Source organism: Gnatocerus cornutus, chromosome 7 (genome assembly GCF_029298725.1).
Source record: "Gnatocerus cornutus isolate USDA-ARS CGAHR chromosome 7, icGnaCorn1.1, whole genome shotgun sequence".
Lineage (NCBI taxonomy): Eukaryota > Metazoa > Arthropoda > Insecta > Coleoptera > Tenebrionidae > Gnatocerus > Gnatocerus cornutus.
The window spans coordinates 13171176-13195331 of record NC_142239.1 but is presented as its reverse complement, the minus strand read 5'-3'; the positions used below and the strand labels follow the sequence as shown (position 1 = coordinate 13195331).

The window sequence follows — 24156 nt, the reverse complement described above, 5'->3', positions numbered from 1 at the left end:
TGTATACACTTGGTCATCAGTGGTGCTGTTCAAATGGATGTCATGTGGTCTTGCAATCATGCTGGCATCATTCGGTTGAAATTTGGAAATGGGTAAGCTGAAAATTGTTTGCTTTCAAGTTTTCTCAAAATAGTTTAGTTTTACGCTGTATTTACAGTGGAAGTGGATGGATTTTGTCTTTTACCAGTCGCCAATACAAGGAAAAGCACTATATTGAAGAGAACATCAGAATATGGGCACAAACAAGTGCCAGTTTTTAGAAAAGGACAAAGAGAACTTGTGTGAGTCGATATTTGAGCAAAGATGTACCCAACTTTTTTACTTTTTTGATTTCTCTCTTAATTTTTGTTTGTCAAACTGGAGAAAAGATTGCATTAAATAGTCAAGTTTGAATTTCCCTTTCTTTCGTTCAGATTCCACTGGACTTAAAATGGACCAAAAATACTTGAATCTGATTGGTTGAATGAATAATGTCTTTTTGTACCTACCGAGAATTGTGCCTACTTTTTAGGTTTAAGGCTTGCTAAATTTGCTCTTGCTTTCAGAAAGTGGGGTTATAAAATTTGAAGAAATTAGAAATGATCTCGATGTTGTTACGTGAGACGAAAAGAACAAACTTACCGCTAACAGAGAAATAGGATCGGAGTAAGTAGTATTCATTAAGTAACCTGTCTTTAATTCATTTACTTAAAGATCATGCCTGAAAACTCGGTTGCAAAAAAAAACAGAAATGTACGAAGTATTTACTGAAAAGTGCCAATGATTGAAACTAGCAAAGTATTCTACTTTGTGGATTTTGGAGTGGTATTGCGAGTTTAGAAAAGACAAGGTTAGAGTGTTGGTATTGTTATTGTCCCTGATGATAGTTTGATGTGGCTGATGCTATAGAATGTCAAAGCTTGATAGTTAAAAGCAAGTTTTAGATTTGGAGCTTTATCTAAAATCAATCTAGGATCATGAATTTGACTGAAATCTTTGAATTCTTTTTGGCCATGATTAAAACATTGAATTTCACCATTTTCATCTTACATGCACTGCTAAATTGAAGCCATTGGTGCAAGAAGGTGTTAATTCATTCTGAAATATTTTTAGAAAACGACGTTTTACGTTTGTGTTCAGAACTGTTTCAGTTTCAAAAGTGCTTTGTGCTAGCAAAACATCTTTTCTTAGGAGGTTTCATTTATTCAATATCATCTACTAAAGTAGAAAAAAATGTTGCAACGTTAACAGATTTTATGAAAAAAAAAAGAGTTAACACATTGCACCAATGGCTTCAATTGTGTGTTATCTTGTCTCTAATTTTGTCATCTTTTTATTTACATTAAGTTTGATATTTCATGTCTTGGGAATTGTTTAACTTCTAACTGCTTTTGTTTAACTTCTAAATAATCGAGGATTAAATTTGAAGCAGTGAATTTTGTCATTTTGTCACTGGTTGTTCATTTATTTTTACACAATTGTTCTCTCTTAGGTTATTTGTGGTGGAAGAGGACAAGCACAAAATGAACACAAAAGAGTGGAAGTTTCTGGAATAGGAAAAGTACTTTAAGCTTTCAGTTGTATTAGACATCATTTGTTCACTTCTCAAAAAGAGAAAATGAAAGGGTATGTTATTTAATAAGATTTTATGAACAATGTGAAGTTATGTGAGTTATGAACGTCTTTATTTTTGTTTGTCAAGTCGGAAGAGAGGTGACTTTCTGTTAAAAAGTAAAGTTTGAATTTCCCGCAATACTGTTCAGATTTCCACTAGACTTAAAATGCACCAAAAATAGTTGAATCTGATTGGTGGAGCGAAAAATGTGTTTTTGTGCCTACGATCAGTTGTGCCTACTATTTAGTTGGAGATTGATTTGCAAAATTTAAACAATTTTATGGTGCATGGATAAGAAATAGGAATTATTAAATTGTCAATTTCATCATCAGCTTTCCGGAAATGGAACAAAAGCAATTTTGTACAAAAATCGTTGACATTTTTGTTTTCGAAAATTAAAGGAATTGAAAGAAATCTCGAGGTTGTTACATCAAATGAAAACAAAGAATTTGTTGTCTTTAGAGAGAGTATAAATGTAAGTAGTACTGATTGGGTAACCTGAGTCTTTAATTCATTTATGTGTAGATCAGCAATTCTGAAAACCGTGTCTCAGAGCATCCAGAAATCGCCCAAGCGCTATTGAAAAGTCCCTCTTTGAAAGAAACGAGGTGGATACTTTGTGGATTTTGGAGGTGAGGAAAGATAAGGTTGTAGTGTTGGAGTTCTAGCATTATTTGTATGGTTGGTTGTTACTCATGACTCAAAAATGTCAAAATTTTGTAGTAAATCAGCAGCTAAAAGATTTGGAGCTTCATACTAAAGCAGTGAATAAGTTTTACCTAGTTTCATGATGAGTAGAATGATGGTCTGTTTGTGTGCCTAGTCGCAGCTTAACTGAAGTGTTCTAATTGTCATTTTTTTTAATGGTAATTAAGACTCAAGTAATTTAGTATTGAAATTAAATTGATATCAAATAGGAGAGAGGCAACTTTTCAGTCAAAAAGTTTTGTGTGTTCACCATTGAATCACAGAATCACATGAACCATTCAAATTGTGTGAAATATTGGAAGGTGTTTATGTGCTTGTGTTAGCAACTTCGATAAGCTTTTGTTATACTCATCAAAATACCGAAAACTGTGTGCTTTAAAAAAAGTTTGATCAAAGCTTAATTTAGCGACATAGTATCAGACTAAATACAAGTGACGTTTTGAGAGCTTAGATTTGAACAGAGATTGAGTTAGTTTCATAATTTTTTGTGAAACCGGAAAAGAGGTGTACTTATCTTTGTGCTAAGGAGCAAAATTTTAATTTCTCGCCATCTTGTTCTATTTCCATTAGACTTACATACACCGAAAATACTTGAATTTCATTGGGTAAGCGAAAAATGGGTTTTTATGCCTGCGAACAGTTGTGCTTACTTTTTGTTTTGCTGATGTTTTGCTGAATTTAAACAATTCTGATTTCAGATTGCAAAACATCGGACGTGGAGCTGCATGGAGATGAAAAAGAAATCATCAATGACAATTTCATTATCAACTTCCCAGAAATATAAGAACAGTAATCTCAAACCGACATCGCTGGAGAAGATCGAGATATTCATTTTGGAGTGGAATCACAAGTTGAGGAAACAGATTTGTGTTAGGTACTCACTCTTGCTGTTTCTGTTGCTAGTTTGATGTGGCTAATGGCTGTGTAATGCTAATGGTAGTACACAGATCTATCAACAGCTAAAATTCTTTCAAGCAACACCTTTAAACCTTTAAACTAACAACAAAAATTCTTCTTGGCCAAGTTTAAGAGAAATTTTTCTAAGGCATGAAAGCACACTAAAAGAAGCTTTTCACCAGCTCTTATGAAAATTTCTTGTCAGGATTGTTGTTCAATTGTCTTCTAGATGTCAGGCTGTTTAAATGTGTGGCACATTTGGTAATCAGATTTGAAACAACTTCATATGTTCAACCAATTGTTTAAGGATGTTCATTTGCTTCTAAATTTTAGGATTAGTCATTTTGTTCCCCGTTGTAAATGTATTGTTTTCATCTTAAATTATTTTTAGGCTACCTTTCCATTTTGCCTAAAGTTAGATGTTTACTTTAGTTTAATTTCCAATTTTGGCCTCTTAACTTGAACTTACTTTTAGCATTGGTTAAATTCTACACAAGTCGGATGTTTTTATTTGTATTTAGTTTATTTGAAAAATATTTTTGCTGTTCTCAATGCGTTGTTCTAATAAAATGTCATGTACTTAATTGATTACTTGAATAAACAAATTTAGAATTTTCAAACATTAGTTTTTTTTCTTAAACATTCCAATGTTTTTATAAGTTTAGTTATTATTCTGCAAAGTAGCAAGAAAAATTTCTAAAATCTTGAAAAATTGTAAAAAATGTGCTTAGTTTAGCCAAGTTTCAAACCAAAAGTTTAGCCCTCTGGTGGCAAACACGATGAACTAAATAGTTCAGCATTATTCCGCATAGTGGCGCTTATTTAACAAAATTGAGGTAAAAATCTAAGCTAAATATTTTAGTCAAGTTTCAAACCAAAAGTTTAGCCCTCTGGTGGCAAACACGATGAACTAAATAGTTCAGCATTATTCCGCATAGTGGCGCTTATTTAACAAAATTGTAAGGTCACTAGATCAAATTGTCTGTTTTATAAGGTACCGCTGTTAGTGACAAAAAGAAAGACAACGATATCTTCTGTCTATCTCTACATGCGCACTAAATTTAAATGTTGTTTGTGTGGACACATTGCTTTATGAACTGTCAATTCTTGTCAAATATCGTTTGTAATAAAATGGTTTGAATGTGCGATTTCTCAACACGAATCGTTATGGTGTATTCGTTTCCTCCGCCGTAAGTAAATACTATTTGATGTTTTATGTACGACGACTTTCCACAAATTTCAGAAAACTCCAAATAGAAGGTAGATGGAAGCCCTATCGAAGCCGACAATCATTGTGACATTGGTTAAGCAGTACGTAATGGGGGAATACTAAAATTGGTTTTTGTATATGAACCCTTAAGTACTTCTTATAAGATTATGGAATTTTGTACCTGTTAGTTTACGAATTCCGTGAACTAAATTTAAATAATGTTCCCCCAATTTGTCTTCAATCGCTTTTGTGTTTCAATAGCCCCAATACCAACATGAACTTGTTGCATTCAGGCGAATAACTCGTTCATCTTATTGTTATTATGAGTTGAAAATCAAATCTATGGGCAAGAAAATGGAAGAAGCAAGACCACTCACATGTGGTACATCACAAAACCTGCGTTATGGACAGAAATATTATTTCAAATGCCTAAAACACAAGCAATGATATTGTAAAGTGTAAGTATATCGGCCTCAACGGTAAACGTTCTCAAAATGTGTTGTAGGACCAACTGACTGCTATCCTTAATGTAACAGCGGGGCCTCATAAACTAGCAGGTGGACAAGACACAGTCATTGCACTCATCACTTGAACAGTGCAGATACACAGTCACATGAGGAAGACACACCATCGCTTTCAACATCAGCGGCAGAAGATGGTTGGTTTGAAGGCGCTGCTACTTCCTCATAATGAATGTGAAAACTGAAAATGCAATGGGACATGAAATATACATAAGATATGCAAAACTGGTTCTATAGTTTAATGTGGCCTACGAAGGTCCTTAAACGCATTCAAATGGTCTCCTGTAGTGTTAAAAATAGATGTAATTTTGTATTTCAGGGTGATTTAAGTAAATAATTTTAACATAACCTTAATATTTGTTCTTGATATTCATTCATTTTGTTGCAGTTGTTTTGCATAAACTCATTCAAGATCTTAAACATGTCTACTTCTTCAAACTTGTAAATTCTTTCTTCTTAGTAGCCCCTTTAAAATATCTCATGTACTTCATTTTCTGCTCATGTACTTGCTACTTCCATTTGTGCAATGCTTTCTCTCAGTTACTTTAACATCTCATCATTGTTACTACATCGTCGGGAGAAGCTACAATATAATAAGTGCTAATAGCATATTCTAATTAGGGCGTTACTGCATACAGGTCGAATCGTTGGAGATTAGAAAAGACAGTGCTTGAAGTCCGAGACCGTTTCTGAGTGTTGCACCTCCTTAACGTGCTAAAATGGAATCGGTTCTAATGTCGGTTCGCTCACCTCTTACGTATTCACATAGTCTGTTATAATGTTGGAACCAATTTTCTTTTTGTACCCACGGTTTATTTAAGTGTATTTTAAACAAATAAATTTAAGATAACCTTAAATTTTGTCAATGACAAATTTTACGTCAACAATTTTATGACAATTCCCTAGAATCTTGCGTCTCGTTCTAACCCATTGATTTATGGACTATGTCTGTCTCTCTTGAATTGCGCACTGAAAACTAACAGCGGTACCTTATAAAACAGACACTTTGATCTAGTGACCTTAAAAATTGTGGTAAAAATCTTAGCTAAATACTTTAGCCAAGTTTCAAACCAAAAATTTAGCCCTCTGGTGTCAAACACGGTGAACTAAATAGTTCAGCATTATTCCGCATAGTGGCGCTTATTCAACAAAATTGTGGTAAAAATCTTAGCTAGATGGTTTAGCCAAGTTTCAAACCAAAAGTTTTTGCTTTTAAAGAATGAACGAAAAGAACGAAAAAAGAAACAGAACTCACAGAAAAAAAATCGAAAATTTCAAAAAGGTAGTGGGTTCTTAAGTGGGTTCTTAATTATTATAAACGACCAACAATACACACAAATTCACACAAAACTTTATTCACAAACAAAACAACAAAATGATAAAACGATTTGAATTAGAATCACTTTAAAGTTTCATAGCTTGTCCTTTTTCCTAAATTCTACTCAAAGTCCACATATCGCGATCTTTCAGCGTTGCACCTTACAGTAACTGTTGAGTATCTAGTTGTTTACAACGGCGTTTTTAAAAACAATCCTCTGCAAAGAAATCAAAATATAAATAAGTTACTAGATAACTAGATAACTCACTCTTCAAGTTCTTCATCTCTTTTGGCACATCTTGGATGGTTTGTTTTCTTTTCGTAACATGATCCATCTCATTTGCGTTCTTTTTGAGAAAAAAGGTCTTCCCAAACATGTTCCTTTACTTCAAATACCTTAACCATTGTTTTTTTTGAAAACAGCATAACTCAACAAAATTAAAGGCTTTGTTGCAACTTGTCGCCCTAACATGCAATAATTACCAAAAAAAATCTGACATTTTCTGCACAAGAGGTTATCCAGATAAAGTTCAAGTAAGTATTATTCGCCTGCTTCCTCCATTTCCAAGGTTTTCCAGTCTGAAATAAGAAAAAACTGTTCAAATTTAGTTAAACCATCTGCGTCAAAAAAGTAGGCACAACTGCCCGTAGGCACAAAAACACAATTATTCGATCAACCAATCAGATTTAAGTACTTTTGGTGCATTACAAGTCGAGTGGAAACCGAACAAAATAGCGAGAAATTCAAATTTTACTCTCAACAAAAGATAGGTAAGCCAGTCACTCCTTCAAATTAAAAAATAGAGAAGTAAACTAACCTTTGCTCAAGTCTAAGATCACATAACTTTACTTCCCACTAAATCAAGCTAATTTGATCAAATTTATTTCAAGGTTTTATCAAACTAAAGTTTTTGGTATTAAGTAAAATAAGTAGAATTAAAATTTGTTGATGAGTGAAATCGCACTTGACCTAATTAACATCTTGATTATGGTAAATAACACTTGAAGCGATCTGTTAAGTGTTTCGCCTTGAAATGAAGTGCACACAAATCTTTTTCTAAAGTACAGCTTCCTGTCCATCATTTCATATTAATTTCATCACAATACTAACTACCTACTCAAGTGCTAATTATCATTATCAATATGCTAATTGAACCACTTCAGTCAAGCTGCAAGTAGGCACACAAAGAGATCATCAATCTACTCATCGTAAAACTAGATAAAACGTATTTACTCTAAATATTTTAGCTACTGACATTTTAGAGTCATCAGCCACATCAAACAACACAGAGCAAAAATTCCAACACTCTATCTAACCTTCTTTCCTCACCTCCAAATCCCAAAAAGTAGTACATCTTGTTCCTTTCAAAGGTTGGCACTTTACAATCACACTTCAAAGATTTGTGGATGTTCTGTGATAGCGTTTTTGAAAATCCTGATCTACAAATAAATGAACTGAAGACTCAGGTTACTCAATAAATACGACTTACTCTGATTCAATCTCTCCAATTGCGATAACTTTTTCGTTTTGGTCTCAGGTAGCACCGTCGATATTCCTTCAAATTCAATTTTCCAAACAAAAGTGGACGTTTCTTTTACGTATGAAAATGCTTTTCTTCCATTTCCGGGAAGCTGATGATGAAATTAACAATGATAATTCCTATTTTGTATCCATGCAGCCTCATTTTCAATGTTTTGCAATCTAAAATCAACAGAATTGTGTTAACCATTTATGGATAAAATTGTAACCTCACTTTCCAATGTTTTGCGTTCTAAAAACTGTTCAATTTTGCAAATGTCTAAAAGTAGGCACAACTGATCGTAGGCACAGAAACACATTATCCATTCAACCAATCAGATTCAAGTATTTTAAATCCATTTTAAGTCCAGTAGAATCTGAACATGATCAAGGACAATTCAAATTTTACTCTTTAACACAAAGATGAGCCAATTTCTCTTTCAGTTTGACACTTTCTTTATAAAATCTTATTAATTAGCATACCCCTAAATTTTCTTCATAGTCATTTCAAAAGAGTGTGTTACTTAAAGTATTTTTCCTCTTCCAAAAACTTTCACTTTTCTGTGCCCATGTTCTAAAGTTCACTTCCAGTTTGTGCTTTTCCTGCCACTGGCAACTTGTAACACACAAAATTCTTCTATGTACTTCCACTATACAACCTAAAATTGAGCTATTTTGGGAAAACTGGGAAGCAAAGAATTTTCAGTTTACCTGTTTTCAAATTTCAACCGAATGGGGGCGGTAGATTTGAGAAACCACATGACTTTCCATTTGGAAAGCAGCATTGTTGACCAATAGTACAATAATTTAAATAATTACACATCTGTGAAGTTTATCATTGTCCAATTCTCTTCATCTTTAAATCACAATTTCTAACGCTAAACTCAAATCTGTGTCCACGTTTTCATCAAATTGAGCAAAATTACGCTTCTTATTGTTGCAGCAGGGGACTTCATACTTCCACATCCCTGAAGAACAACTTGAAATTGGCAGAACAAAGTACTGAAAGGCTGTATTACAAACATTATTATCTAACTTACCTACTTTACTTGCAGTTCATCCAAGAATAGTCGAAATTTTGCCCGTCAGCACCAATTTAAAACAATTTTATCAAAACTTGCGATACCAACAAACGAAATTTTAAATGTCAAAAATCAACGCACCCTGCCATTTCTATAAAATCAAAACAGCCAATCACACGCAAGAATTTTAAGTCAAGTGGAGTCTGAATACATGGAGGGAAATTCAAATTTCATAGAGATGCGCTCACGTAATCCTGAAACCATAAAGGAGTAAGTTTCTGATCAACATAAGACTTTGCACACAATACCATTGGGCACTAAATCATGGACGTGGTTATTAACGTTTATTTATGTAAATTTCGCATGAGTCACAAAAAGAATCATAACCCAGTTAAACAATAAATAAGTCCATATCAAATGGAGGCTTGTAAACTTAAAAAAATTAACTAATCTAGAAACAATACAAAAGTCTATATTACTATAAATATGACATAAATGACACCACTATACTACTGGCAGTATGAATGAAACGTGAGATTGCCGCGTGACCTTACAACTATTTGGTTTTCGATTAAAAAGTAACTAGAGTCACACTAAACTTAAGAAAATGAAGGAGAACCGTCTACGATAAAAGAGGAGGAGGAGGAGGAAACATAATAGTGTTAAAAAAAATAAAAGGGAAACGTTCTCCAACACGAAAATATATCACAAAGAAACTATCACAAAAAATAATCAGAATCTCCGATCTTTCAAAGATTGATCACCGATGAATCTTGGAAAGTTTCGGCAATAAGGGTATAAGTTGTCCGTTACATTGGTTACATGATTACAAGATGAATACAAAAATATGTGTTACATTGTATTACAAACTAATTTTATTTGTTGTGGTTATAGAGCGAGCAGAGTAACCAAAATTGTAGGTCCACTGAGATCAAATCGATGAGCTGAGGAACATTTCCAAGTGTAATTTAGCCACCTACAAGTTTGTTGTCTGCTCGAAAAAAAAAATGAAAACGAACACCTTAACTCTAGTTACGGTTAGAAAACCATGTGATACACGAATTATATATAAATAAATTACTTCTAAATATGCACTCGCTATCAGTTTCTTTCATATAAAAAATGGCGCAAAATACGTAGCCGCCACGTTGGGAAAGTCCTGGTGATAGCAGTGCACAGTGCCGCATTGGAGCACGAATTCATTCGTTACCACAGATTCATTACCACAGACACAGTTCATCTACCACAGAATGCTTTCATCAGAGCTGAATTGTCGTGTAGTGAGGGTCAAAGATAGGGATCCCATTCTTGAAATAATTAAATAGAAAATTCTCATCCATCAAACCCATCGCCATTCATCTAAAGAACACCCAGAATTGACATCAATTAAATTACTCTTTCGGTATGGTCCGACGTCACCAACTGCAAAAACAAACAAAAACCCTCCGAGATTTGAAGAACCGAAAAGACACGAGATGGCGAAACCATGTATAAAATCGTCCGAAAAGCTAAGTCCAGTCGAGAAAACAGAAATTATTTCGTGACAGTCCTTTGTTTGTTTGCATGCTTTTGAGTGTGGTTCGCTTCAAAAAGGTCAGTCCCATCCGTTTTCTTTAATCATATGTGCTAGTTCGATGATGAATTTGCCTTCTTTGTATTTCTGGCTGGACTCGAAAGCGTGTTCCTGCAACAAATTTCAACAGTTTCGGATTTATTGGAATGGGGGCCACTTACATATTTCCAGCCTAGAGTTGTCTTGCAACATTCACAGTAGATATCGGCGACAGCGTGAAGACCTGTTAAGAGGACTCTCTCCTCTGCAGGACCACAACCCACGTTCACTCTAAAAAAGAAACGAAATTCAGACTTGCGCAACACTCGTTTTGAGAGATATAAAGGACTAAAATTTCTACAATTTTTGCACTTTAGTGTTTTCAGTTAATTAATTGTTTGACATAAGTACGAGCACATCTTTAGATTCTGTGTATATTTCTGTATCAAACGAGTCCCAAAAAGTAAATGTTTGATTCACAAATAAACTATAAAATGCCAGAAAAACAATGGCGGAAACTGCATCTTTCTATCTGTAGAAGTTCCAGAGATATGGAGCACCAAAAATCCCAAAATTTCCAAAATATTTGCCGTTTGGAACATCTCGACATTTCAATTAGTGAAATTTGATGATTAGTGAAATCAATTAGTGAAATGTGAAAATTTCTGCGTCAAACGGGTCTCAATAATTGAATGTTTGGTCCACAAATAAAATAGAAAATGCCAGAAAAACGATGACAAAATCCGCATCTTTCTATCTGTCGTAGTTCCGGAGATGCAAAGCACCAAAAAACCCAAAATTTCCAAAATATTTGCCGCTTACCGACTTATCGACATTTCAATCGCTTCTTATTCAGTTATTCTTTAAGGCGAGTGCCAAGACATTTTTCTTATGGAGAATCCCATGTAAAGTATCGTCTAAATATTTCGCTTATTTTTAAATGTATCAGTTTCGTTCTTATTCTCAACTGCTTGTATTCATATTTTCTTCTAAAACTAAGAATCAAACATTGGAAAAAACATTTAATTTAAAAGTTAAAGGACTTGAAAATTCGATAATTTAGGGGTAGTTTTACGAATAGAAGTTTATGTCCGATTTTTGTGAATTTTTAAACTTAGAATTAGTAAAGAATACTTTCAAAATCACTTTCCCGCTAAATTTAAATCGATATCATTAAAATTGGTCTAGTTATGAGTGAGATAAACTAAAAATTTTTCAATCGAAGCTCTGAGCTTTGCAGATAATTTACGACTATGGTGATTTATAACCGAACCCTCATTTGCGGTTTCTTGACCAGCTTTGGAAGTTGTAAATCAAGGGATTTCTTCTAAAATTTTTACCTGCTTCTTTCGCACAGAGGATAATAAAATGGTTACAATTAGAAGAGCGTTATTAAAAGTGCTAATAAGTACAAGCACATCGAAGTTTCATAATGCTTGATGTATGAAATTATAGAAACAACTATGTAGTATGAAAATTCATTTAATTTATAGTCATGTTTTCAACTAAAGTCTTTCAATGACACACGAATTAATTTCTCGACTATTTCACGGTGTTGGACGTAAAATTTAGAAAATGAAATTTAATAAAATAGTAATTTATTATTATTTTTCTTATTACATATTTTATTATTTATGTTTATTTTTTTCTTATTTCACTAGAATTTAAAAGTTCATCAATGAATAAAAAATGTTGAATGTTTTGAATGGTATGACTCTATGGAGCGACCTGACCGGATGCAATTTACCTGATGTTTGCAATATTGGATTAGAGTTTATCTAAGAAACTGACCGGAGTTTTACTAGGTGATGACAATTTCTTTCATTTTGCCGCCGGCCGGTTCAACTTTTACTGAAAAACCCACTAAATCTTGTTCCTTTGAGAACAATATAAATTTTTTTTGGGAGAATAAAAAGGTTGACTTCTGGTAACTAGAAAAAAATGGAACATACATTGTAAATTCAAATCATAATTGGTATTACCAAATCCAAGGGCAGTTAAGAATAACACGAAAAAAAATGTGTATTCTGGGTGTTTGGTTTGGACAAGAAAGTGATATGAAATATTAATATACAGGGTGGGCCAACGAAAACGAAACAGAGGCGTTTTGAGGCACTTACTGGTCGAATTTCAAAAAACGCTGACACCGGTCAATTTTAGTTGTGAGGGGGACACACAACACACGTATTTTCAACTTTTTATAGTCAGCTCCCTATGAGGGTTGAAATTAACCCCTTTCATTTTTAAAGATAGGTATAGGACATGGCACTTTTTTTGAAAGGTCCGTTAAAGACCTTTACAGTGATATAATATTTTTTTTATTTCTAAACCCTATAAAAAATTTTTTGAAAACGAAACTGAGGCGTTTTGACGCACTTATTGGTGGAATTTCCAAAAACGCTGAGACAGGTCAATTTTAGTTGTAAAGGGGACATACAACACACGTAATTACAACTTTTTGCAGTCAACTCCCTTTGAGGGGGTGAAATTAACCTCTTTAATTTTTAAAGATAGATATAGGACATGGCACTTTTTTTGAAAGGCCCATTGAAGACCTTTACAGTGATATAATTTTTTTTATTTGCCCTTTTTGTTAGAATGTATTTTTCAACTTTGGGGTGATTTCCACCCTGTTGATAGGGTTATTCTAAAAAATACACTATTGTTATTGTTTTTGAAATGAAATGTACGTATTTTAGTGCTATACATGCCTGTTATGTTGATAGATATGTACGTAAATTCGTCGCAACTGTTTAGTTCTAATATTTTTTTATAGGGGTTAAATATAAAAAAAAAATAATTATATCATTGTAAAGGTCTCCAATGGGCCTTCAAAAAAAGTGCCATGTCCTATATCTATCTTTAAAAATTAAAGGGGTCAATTTCACCTCTCATAGGGAGTTGACTGCAAAAAGTTGTAATTACGTGTGTCGTGTGTCCCCCTCACATCTAAAATTGACCTGTCTCAGTGTTTTTTGAAATTCCACCAGTAAGTGCCTTAAAACGTCCCAGTTTCGTTTTCGAATATTTTTTTATAGGGCTTAGAAATAAAAAAAATATTAATATTACTGTAAAGGTCTTCATTGGGCCTTTCAAAAAAAGTGGCATGTCCTATATCTATCTTTAAGAATTAAAGGGGTTAATTTCACCCCTCAAAGGCAGTTGACTGCAAAAAGTTGAAAATACGTGTGTTGTGTGTCCCCCTCACAACTAAAATTGACCGGTCTCAGCGTTTTTTGAAATTCCACCAGTAAGTGCCTCAAAACGCCTCTGTTTCGTTTTCGTTGGCCCACCCTGTATATATGAAGACACAACTTTTTGGAAAACAACATGGAACCAAAATTGATTAAGTTTTATTTTGATCACATGTTGCTGGAATTAATTGACTCTAGGAAACAAAGATTGTCTATTCCGATCTGCCGTCATTGAGTTTGTATTACCTATGTATTAGTTAATTGTCAATATTGTAAATAAGTACCTATTATGTAAATACCACTTTTCTTATAAATACTTACTAACATGTACATATTATACACATTATTATACTATGAATTTTATATCTTTTGAGTATACCTTCTTACCAAATACGTTCTATTTGAAAACAAATAAAATTAAACATAAAACAGATAAGTTTAGTTTTTTTTAGAAAATTTCTGTTTGGCATTCTAATATTAAATAATACTTTAATCTATTTATTATTTGACTAGTTAAATTATTTTTTGAACAACGTACTAATGTACTTACAATTTTAAAATAAATTTTTTTGATTCATATTATTTTACCCATGAAGAAGTATTTCTACCAGACAGAGGCAAAATAAGCATTTATTATTTTACAATCACTTTACGATAGCACAGTAAGGGGTGTTGTAAACAGAGGTACCGCTTGACAACCTTCCCGATGTGACAGCTCAGCTCGAATTCTGACCAGCGACGAGTCTTGGCACTCGCCTTAAAGTACGGAAATGTCGACCACAGCTTTGAACTACGCGTGAAATTACGCGTAAAATGAGTACCAATAACTTAATGTTTGCCTCCCAAATAAACTAGAAAATGCGATAAAAACGATGGAAAAAGCTGCATCTTTGTACCTGTCAAAATTCCAGAAAAATGGAACACCAAAAATCCCGGAATTTCCAAAATATGTGTCGTTTCCCGACTTGCAGAAATTTTGGTCGCTTCTAATTCAGTCTTTTACGTACGGGAAATTCAAACACAACTTTGAATTCGGCGTAAAATGAGTACCAATAACTTAGTTTGTTTCACAAATAAACTAGAAATTAACCGAAATAGATTTTCATGAGGTCGCTTGGTTGTCATATTTGTGTTTTTTTTCTGGGCGAAAACGACGTCTCATGCTTTTGATCAAAAAAAATCAAATCAACTAATTATCAACGAATTATGTATCGATGCATGACGCAATTAAACCATTTTCTTCATATTTCACCCCATTTTTATTTCGCCCTAAACGGACAAGTATTTCCGCTGCTCATGTCACCGATGTCCTGCATAATGAATTTCAGCTTCGTCTCCGATTTCTCAAGAGTCCAATAAATAAGTTATATTTATCCATAGCCTTTTTTACCGCCTTATTTGTAACATTTTCTCCATTAATCCATAATGAGCTCTTTTAGTACTAAACACAACTTAAAAACGAACTTTCAGTATTCCAAGGTTCCTTTTTACTATGCCACATAACACCAAAATCGGAAACGAATCCGTCTCTTTTAAAATATCGAATTTTCGTAGTCTTCAAGGATAAAAACCTCTTCGCACGTAAAGAACAGGAGAATTTATTTAAAATCGAAATCGATAATGTAAATTATTAAAACGACAGAAAAACAAGTACACTCACAGCTTGACTTTCGCCCGGATCGGGATTTTCATAAAAGACAATAAACTTCAATAGAACGTACATTCTACCGACTTCAAAGCTTCAATAATTGAATTGTGCTGTTTGGCACATTCCAGCGCGAAAATGCATTTTTTAAAACGACGTTTCGAATAAAGCCGTTTCCACAAAAATGCTGTTGATTCTCCAAATAAAACGAACGCAATTTCCGTCGAACGGGACAATTCAGGAAAACGCGATATCATTTTTCACGGCGGTGGCGGTGCTAAACATCGAAACCCTTCGTACAGCGTTGAGGAAAATTCTAACAATTAGAAAGAAATAAACAAAACAATCGCTTTGTTTACTTCCATTTCACAACAATTCGAGAGCACGCAATCGGCGATATAATCAATAATATCAGGGATGTGTCTATAATTGTCAAGATTCAAAAATCCACGCAGCCATTTCAAATAGTTGAGCAATTATTTCGAAAATTGTCACTGGAGCTGATTTATCGTGGTTGAAATGGAGTTTCTTTCCCAACCGCAATATTGTATTTCCCGGAACTCTATACAAGTAATGCAAACGAACAAAGCTGCCATTTCTTTTGATCTCATGCAATGCTGGAAATAAAACCACTTGAGCAATATATGTACTTTAGATGGCTTCTCACACATTCAATATTTTCAGCGGTTGAAAACGGTAAAAGTAAAAATTAATTTTCTTATTGGAGATGTTGGAATGAGTTTATGAACGAATTTTGCTCGCACTTCGATAATTAAGCGATAAAATTTAATTATATAAACGATGGGAATAGCCAAAAATTTACTTTGAGAAACCGCAGGCCTTGTTCGCTCGAAGATTTACAAAAGTGCACGTTCATTATAAATGTTGGGAAAACATGAAAATGCAGTATTGAATTGTCAATATGCATGTGTACCAACATGTAAAAGCAAACATGCAGCCGCTGTTTACATTTAATTTCTGATTTACTGTCGATACGGTTATAAAATTGGTGCAGTTTTTGTTGCAATAGGTGCATTCTTCAAATTATGGAGTTTAAAGTTTTTATTGGTCCAGTTTCGAGTCGAATTTGTGATCTGATTTGCTGATTTTAAACTGATGAAGAAGATAAAAAATTGAGAAATTTCTGTCGTTCAATTTTCAAATTTAGTGTGTTTGTTAAAGAAGAAAAAATTTAGATCTTTAGAATTTTTTACCTCGATTTCCCGAAAAATGGCCAATTAATGGCAATCAAAAGACTGTTTTGTAGAAGATTTGGTAGTTTTTAGACTGCTTCAGCAGAACAAAAATTGTAAAATCCCTTCTGTTCTAGCTACAATTCTGAAATTTAGTGTGTTTGATCAAGAAAGAAAAATTAGCATCTCCAGAAATTTCCAACTCAAATAAACAAAAAATGGCCAATTTATGGCAATCAAAAAACAGTTTTGTAGAAAATTTGATAGTTTTAGACTGCTCTGGAAGATAAAAAAATTGTAAAATCCCTTCCGTTGCAGCTACATTTCTGAAATTTAGTATGATTGATAAAGAAGGAAAAATTAGCATCTTCAAAAATTTTCAACTCAATTAAACAAAAAATGGCCAATTTATGGCAATCAAAAGACAGTTTTGTAGAAGATTTGCTAGTTTTAGACTGCTGCAGAAGAAAAAAAATTGTAAAATCCCTTTCGTTTCAACTTTAATTCGGAAATTTAGTGAGATTGATAAAGAATGAAAAACTCGCATCTCCAGTAATTTTCGATCCGATTAACCGGAAAATGATCAATTTAAAGAAGACGAAAAAGAAGAAGAAAAAAGTAAAACACCTCCTAATGTGGAAATTCTAAAAACAGACAATCTAGACGCATGATAAGAAAAATTGTTATGATATACCGAATTAGAACAAACAGATAAAAAATGAAAACAAACTTCAGCGATAAATAATAAACATCAACAAAACATTTTTAGATATTAAAACTGCAAAAGTCAGCCAAAGTGGAAATTTCGGACGAAAAACCAATGAAGCGACTTCAAGAAATCGGAAAGAAAATAAAGGAGCCATCGAAATCTAACAAACAACAGGTAAAAACTTTCAGAGGTCATATAAAATGTAGCTATAGAGCACATCAAACTTCAGCCACAATAAAAACACTGAAAAATGAATAAAGAGAATCGTTTTTTCTAAAAAGCACCACTTGCTAGAAATAATTTGATTAGTCCTTCTATCACACTTTTTACTGCCTTATTATTGAGATTTACTCTCTACTATTGTATTTATAAAGAAAACCGAGAATAAACGGGATCTACTAAGCCACAAAATAAGATAATGCTACAATTTAACGAAGATAAATGATGTTCCTCGAACGAACGGCAATTTTCGGATCTTATTTCTGCCGCCATTTGAAACCAATAACCCGTCATTACGGAAAAATCATTTTCACCGCTCGAATTGCACAGCTTAAAAAAGTTGTTTCGGTTTCTTTCCAACCGGAAATGAATTCGTATCTCGTTCGAAAACAATCAATAATTTCAATAGAAACTCCCCGGTGAAATCCTACAGGGCTTAAGTAAAATTTATGAGACTCCAAAAGTGCATCCTGTCTCTAAATAGAATTCAGAGCCGGGAAATCAAGAAAAAGGTTCGAAGCTCAACGAGCATGTTTACAAAGAACTGCATAATTAACACGAGCCACTTGACGCTCTCTCGAATTAATTAAAACGTCCAACTGCTCGATTTTTTTCGAAATTCGACATTTATTTTTAAATTTAATTACGGGGTTAAGGTCAATGTCGGTTTAACCCGTCCACGTAAACATAACAGAAAATCGTTAGTTCAGTGAGATGTATCTAATATTAATGAAAATACTTACACCGAGTTGAACAAATACGCCCGGCCTTGGCTGCCTTGGAATGACTGAAAAAAAATCTTCAGGTTATTTCAAGAAGCTTTCGTCATTTCCTTAAAAACTAACAGATCGATTGGGGAACGAGGAAATTCCGGTGTACAGGACACTACAAAATCGGGTTAATTCCGAATTAAGAATGCGTTTAAAAGAGATAATCCGATTAGGAGCGAAGAGGGAATAATGCACGAGTGCACACTCCTGTTGATTAATGACGTTGAGTGAGAGCAAATTTACCATTTTTGGTGCTTAAGTCGTTGAAAAAAAAGACTTTGAGGCACACAAGACGTGATTTATTGAGTGTGTGAACTGACAATCTTTGCTCCAGATTCCGGAGCCGGGATCACAGATAATCCGGCTTTTTTAAAGTCAAGGTCTGTGCAGATTTTTACTCGGACTTTCAAGTGCCTTTAGACTGCTTAGTCGTGTTGAAAAGAATTAATGCAAAATCTTTAAAACGTTAGAAAATCTAAAACGGACGAAACTGAAAGAAAGGCGAAAAGAAAATCTAATTAAATTTTTCTTAACTTCTATATGATTATGAAAGAATTGGATTTAGAAAGAATAAAAAAATATATAAAAATCAGAAGATTCTAAAGAAAATGAAATAAAACTTTCCTTTAAAAAAATATGTAGAGAAAAAGTAAAGATAATGTAGAAATTTTAATTAAATAAATAACTGAAAAATCTAGAGAAAATAGACGAATCTAAACGTTAAAAATCAATTTTAAAAACTTGAAAGAATTAAGAGAATCAAGAGAAACAACAAATAATGTAAAAAGAACGAAAGAACAATGTAAAACGTATTCAAAGACATTCATACAAAAATTAAATTAAAAATTTAGAGAAATTACTAACTTATTTATTAATTAAGCCAAATTGCAATAGTTTAGAAGACGAAAGAGCAAGTTTAGCAATTTTTAATTATCGAATTAGTCAAAATTTTCGATTGAATTTTATAAGTTTTTATATTTTAATACAAAAGGAGTGAAATTTCACGTTACAATTTCCATTAAATTTCGCACTTTTGGTAGTGGCTTCAATGTGATCATTAATTGCGTTTTTCATGGGAATGAAAACAATTCTGAATAGCAAGCAGACAGAAAAGCAGTTAGACAGTCCGACCTTGGATACAGAAAAAAAATCCCTACACCACTTTTTAACCAACTTTTGATACACCTATTATACAGAGTGTCAAAATTATTAAAATCGGTTAAAAATTACAAAGTGACGAAAGGGAGCAGGCCACCCCAAATGCGATATAAATTTTCAAAAAAAAATAAAAAAAATAAAACCTACAGCACCGTGATTGGGGAGCGATCTTGTCCAGAAGAAAGAAATAAAAGCTGAAAAATGATACACACTTGATTTAGTCCGATGGAATGTTCCCAAGCTGTAAAACAAAAAATCTCTCTGCCCCTCCTAAAAACGTCGCTTTATTTTTACTTTTATTGAAAAACTATAAAATTTCTAAATTGAAACCTGCTTCATTTCGATAAAACGGCCGCAATAAAAATATTTGGAAGACAGACGTCTCTCATTTTATATCCGCTTGGCTTATTTTCGCACCGCGTTCGAATCGCTCTTTGCCCACAACGAAGTAGGTGTAAATATTTCATACTAGAAAATCCTTGACTATTAATGATCGGTTCGAAAACAAAGAGGAGTTTCAAGGACCACCGTTGTTTGAGTACGCTGAACCACAAGAAAAAATCGACGAAATTCTACCTCCTTTTCTGCAAAAACCGAAGATGAGTCAACGAATTCTGTTTTTGTCGACTGTCTGATTAAATTCGTAGAAAAATTTGTTTTAATTCTTCATAAATGAGTGGAAGGTTTATCGCGATTCTTCGTTGACTCACCGCCTTGGCGATTTTCCAGGTGGTGGAAAATTATTGAGATTAAATATAATCAGATCCAGAAGTGATCAATGTTCCAACAGTTATTAACATGCAAATTACAGTCACGAGCAGATTCTTATATTGCGTCCCTCTGACTGGGTAATATTTTAGAGTGTTTGTATTTCCCAAGACAAAATACAAATTACACAGTAAATCTGATCCCGGTTTTAATATTTCAAAATAAAATTCTGGGATCATGTGCGAATTACTTAGTCGAGATGAGTTTCGCTCCTAGAAATATTTCAGCTTTCAAGAAAATTAATTATCGATTTATAAAAAATCTCTGCTGAAAACTCGCGGAATAATTGACAAGAAAAATTGTCTCTTGAATAATTTTAATGTTTTGTCATTTCACCTTTCGACTCAAAGCACACACATACGCTCTAAATCATTTTTTATCACCCCGTAGCTGCAAACTAACATACACTTGAACCACGAGCGTTATAAATTACCCTCAGAGAAGGGTTACCACAAATTTAACGTCCACCACTGACACCTTCATCTTTTTATCCGCCATTTCCAGTCACAGAAGTCCACTTGACGAAGGATAAAATGTAAATTTTGTCTCAAAGACCGCCAGTCTCTTGGCGATTTTGGAACGAAGGGAGAAAGATTACTGGAAGCGGTTGTTTGTGGAAAGTTGGTGGGTTTAATCTGTTATGTCAAGCTGTCATTAGGCGAGATCCTCCGTTATCACAACAACGCGCCATTACCTTTGATAATCTATTGTTTCCGAGAATTGCGCTATTACTTAATAATGGGGACAGGCTTCCATTTACCGTGATGTACAGTGTGGGGCGAGCATTTTTATTTCATGGAAATGTCGAGGATTTACTGAGGAAAGGTGCATATTTATTGTGGGCCGCGGGCGAGTTTTTTAATCGTGCATTGTTTAGACGGCAAAAGCAGTGTAAATTGTACAGGTTTCCAGCTTTGCTGGCTGTCAGCTCTCGTTTTTTGTCGTAAATAACATTTTATCCAAGAATCAATTACTAATTTGTATTTACTAGAGAATTCAACTCACCATAGATTCGACCAATAAGAGACATTTATTTTTTCAAATAAACCGATCACAGCAAACTTTTTTTAGAAATTTCACTAGTGCTGAAAGTAATAATTCCTCTAAATTTCATGTTTTTAACATCAAAGTTACACAACTTGTAAAAAACTTTACAAACTGGTGAGAATTTTTGATTAAATTGGTCGAAAAAACAGAAATATTAAAAAAAATTTCTTCCTCGTCCCAAAATTTTGAAACATTGCTCAATCAATAAACGTCCTGAAAGTAGAAATGTTCCCAAATTTTACTTCCTTGATGATAAGATGTCAAAATTTACGAAAATAGAAAATTTTTGAATACCTCTTCCGTACTGAAAATAGTAATTCCCCTAAATTCCATTTCTTTGGAAATTAATTAGTGCAAAATGCAAATTGTAACTTTGGCTTCACCTTTGAGATAAGCTCGTCGTGGTTGGCAAGATGGGCCCGGCAGTGTATGCACGAATAAGTGCGATGGCATTGTGGCAAATAGGCCTGGAACGTCTTCACCATGGTGCTGTTGCTGCTGCTTGTGGCGGCGGTGGTGCTGCTGGTGCTGCTGCTGGCTGCGACGGCAGGCCATGCGGAGCTGTCACACCTACAACCACAAAAACCAAAAATCAATCACCCCGGAAATTCCAAAATCAAGAAAAAAAACTATTTTTAGCTGACCATGAAGTCCCGTCAATTCTAATCGTATCGACTGGTGGGTGCAAGTCACCTATGCTCACCCACCATCGATTCGTTCCATTTCCAACAGGAATATGATAAACTCCATTTAGAAGGTTGAAGGTTTCTTTTAGTCTCGACTTTGCGTTTGTCGCATGGTCACGTCTCAAGTTGACGAGACAAAGAATCCATCTACGACCGGAAAAGCTCTTTGTCTTGAGGGTGTCGCATGCGAAACTGTTACCTTGAGGGAAAACGTCGATAGAGCGGTTTGTCGTTGTGTAAATGTTTGTATTGCTCTCTGTATGAATTCCGTTTATAGCCGGATTGCGGTTATCTCGTACCGGAGGCGATGCACCTCGTGTTAACCCAGAAACTACACGGTTTAATTGGCGAGACGTCTGAGAGCTCTTTTGGCAAAGAAACGCGCATTCTGGATGATCGATGGAGCGAATTTCTTCGTTATTCAATAAAAAGATACCACACTTGAAGAACTGACTTTCTTTGTTCGTCCACAAATCCGTTACACTTATTTTTATGACTCGTATCAGTTCAACGGTCCTTTTATGAATGTATTTGTCTATCCCTGGCGTCATAAATCTTTTATTACTTTATCCTTCCTTCTGACTGGAGGTGATACATACTCAATAATTTCAGTACGATAAGAAACTTTACCAATTGTTGAGCTTCTCTTAATATTTTTTGCTCCAATATCATCAATCGTTCGAACAAAGCACGTACCTTCGTTACAATTCGTTTCTTTGTGATTTTATGTGTGTTGACAAGACGACTTTATTTCTGATATAAAACCATAAAGTTTCATGCGATCAAAATAAAAATATGTTTCATGGTTTCTTCACAACAGAATTTTCCTAACAAAGTTATAATTTGGTATTGTAAAACCGATCTCAATCTGAGCTAATCTCCCGAGTTCTTGTATCGCCTCGCAAAAAACCTCATTCTGATGAACGGCTCGGAAACCACTACTTCACGAAACAGCACTCTTTTATTTTCTTTCGCCCCAGTTAAAACGCTTTTAAGAGGGTTAAATGATTGATTTTAGTGCAAAATTACCACTGCCAATTTCCGTTCATTAAAAAAACATGATTTGATGCAATTAATTCGCAAAACGAAGAGGAAGCGATTACGGAAGAGTCAATATTTGGGGGCGAAACTAGATAAATTAGTCACCGTGTTTGTTTACTTGTTAGCTCCAAAGTCACGTATTTGAGTGAATTATTCCGAATTTTGTAGCGACGAGGAAAATTATTTTTAGCCAGGAAGTCCAAGCGATAAATCTACGTCGTTGAGCTTAAATAAACCTGACGAAAATCAATACGAAATTCTTTCGGTAATTACAAATTTAGACGGTGCAGTCGCAACAGAATTACGACTGTACAAGGTAAAAATTCATCTTAAAATTAAGAAAACAAAGAGAAAGGAAACGAAAAGACTTAGCTTAACTACCTACCCTTTACAAACATTACCGCATGATGCTAGGCCCAAAACAACCTGGAAGATTTTAGTGTTAGAACGCAGTCATCAATAGAAAGGATAATTGGGTGAAGCAAACGTAAACAAAAGGACGGTGATCCAAAAACAACAAGAAAATAAATCAGGTAAGCGCATTCAAACAAAGCAATCGAGTGGAAAAAACGAGGGGAGTGTGTCCAATCAATACGCAGTCTAAGAACAATTAAAAAAAATAGTTATTTGGATTCGAGCAACTGTAAGTAGGATTTTACGGCCCGATAGCAATGCTTGCCGCCTGAGCAGCGCGGCATTTGCTGGAGAGACGCACAATCCTTTGTGCCATTTTATTTTGTTATTTTTAGGTGGAAAACTTGTACAGGTTTTCCGCATTAACAGCGCAAAAACAGCGTGCAAGTAAAAATTTGCTATTTTGTAGAATTTTCGAAACTTCAGACATTTTCCCACAAAGCGTGAAACTAAACATAAAATTTAATTATTTAGTTGGAATTCATTTATGCTAAGTTCCAATTATTTCCGCAATGAATAAATTAAATTCTCTTTAATTACCTCACTTCATTTATTTCCCATCAGAGGAGTAGTGAAAATCACAATTTTCCTCCTCGTTTAAAAAACCAATTAAAAATAAAACAAATGGTCGTTGCTATGACAATCACCTATCGATTTAGCACGGAATAAAATCACTCCAAAAGTGCCCCTTGAAAGTTACAAAACTTATAGAAAATATTGCAAAATCGTGAGGAAATTTCATTGTCTAGTTCGAAAAACAAAATTAATTCCTAGCTCTAAAATTGCGTAATTTAGCTCAATGCAGAAATAATTCCATTTATTTCAAACTAACGTCATAGAAATTATTGAAAAATAGTACAAATTTTGCCCAATTAGGTACCCCTTCATTACAGGAAAACCTTGAGGCCGCCCCTGAATTTTTGTCATTAAATTTACAGTGGCAAATTCCCCAATATTTGAACCGTTGCGTG

At 34.0% G+C, this 24156-nt stretch overlaps 1 protein-coding gene and 3 long non-coding RNA genes across 5 annotated transcripts in view; 2 read left to right on the top strand and 2 right to left on the bottom strand.

Moving 5' to 3' along the window:
• Positions 1-2016, top strand: LOC148171179 (uncharacterized). The gene is made up of 6 exons (XR_015770473.1): positions 1-92; positions 158-281; positions 550-645; positions 694-829; positions 1472-1605; positions 1927-2016. It is a non-coding gene; the product is annotated as an uncharacterized LOC148171179 (long non-coding RNA).
• Positions 2017-2141: 125 nt separating this feature from the next.
• Positions 2142-3819, top strand: LOC148171178 (uncharacterized). Its single transcript, XR_015770472.1, has 2 exons — positions 2142-2226; positions 3001-3819. It is a non-coding gene; the product is annotated as an uncharacterized LOC148171178 (long non-coding RNA).
• A 339-nt stretch (positions 3820-4158) lies between these two features.
• Positions 4159-5931, bottom strand: LOC148171177 (uncharacterized). 2 transcript variants are annotated; one of them, XR_015770486.1, is made up of 3 exons: positions 5567-5925; positions 4591-5513; positions 4159-4528 (listed from the first exon to the last, which is right to left on the bottom strand). It is a non-coding gene; the product is annotated as an uncharacterized LOC148171177 (long non-coding RNA). The 2 variants fall into 2 exon arrangements; XR_015770487.1 differs by lacking the exon at positions 4159-4528 and having other exon boundaries at positions 5156-5513; positions 5567-5931.
• A 3189-nt stretch (positions 5932-9120) lies between these two features.
• Ypel (Yippee-like) overlaps positions 9121-24156 on the bottom strand; it is a 40906-nt gene continuing 25870 nt past the window's right edge. Inside the window, exons 2-6 of the mRNA XM_088042515.1 lie at positions 23157-23197; positions 21428-21614; positions 18045-18088; positions 10524-10632; positions 9121-10473 (exon numbers count right to left, since the gene is read on the bottom strand). Coding sequence (XP_087898641.1) covers positions 10384-10473; positions 10524-10632; positions 18045-18088; positions 21428-21614; positions 23157-23197 — 471 coding nt within the window. The 3' untranslated portion in view covers positions 9121-10383. The remainder of the gene's footprint in view (positions 10474-10523; positions 10633-18044; positions 18089-21427; positions 21615-23156; positions 23198-24156) is intronic.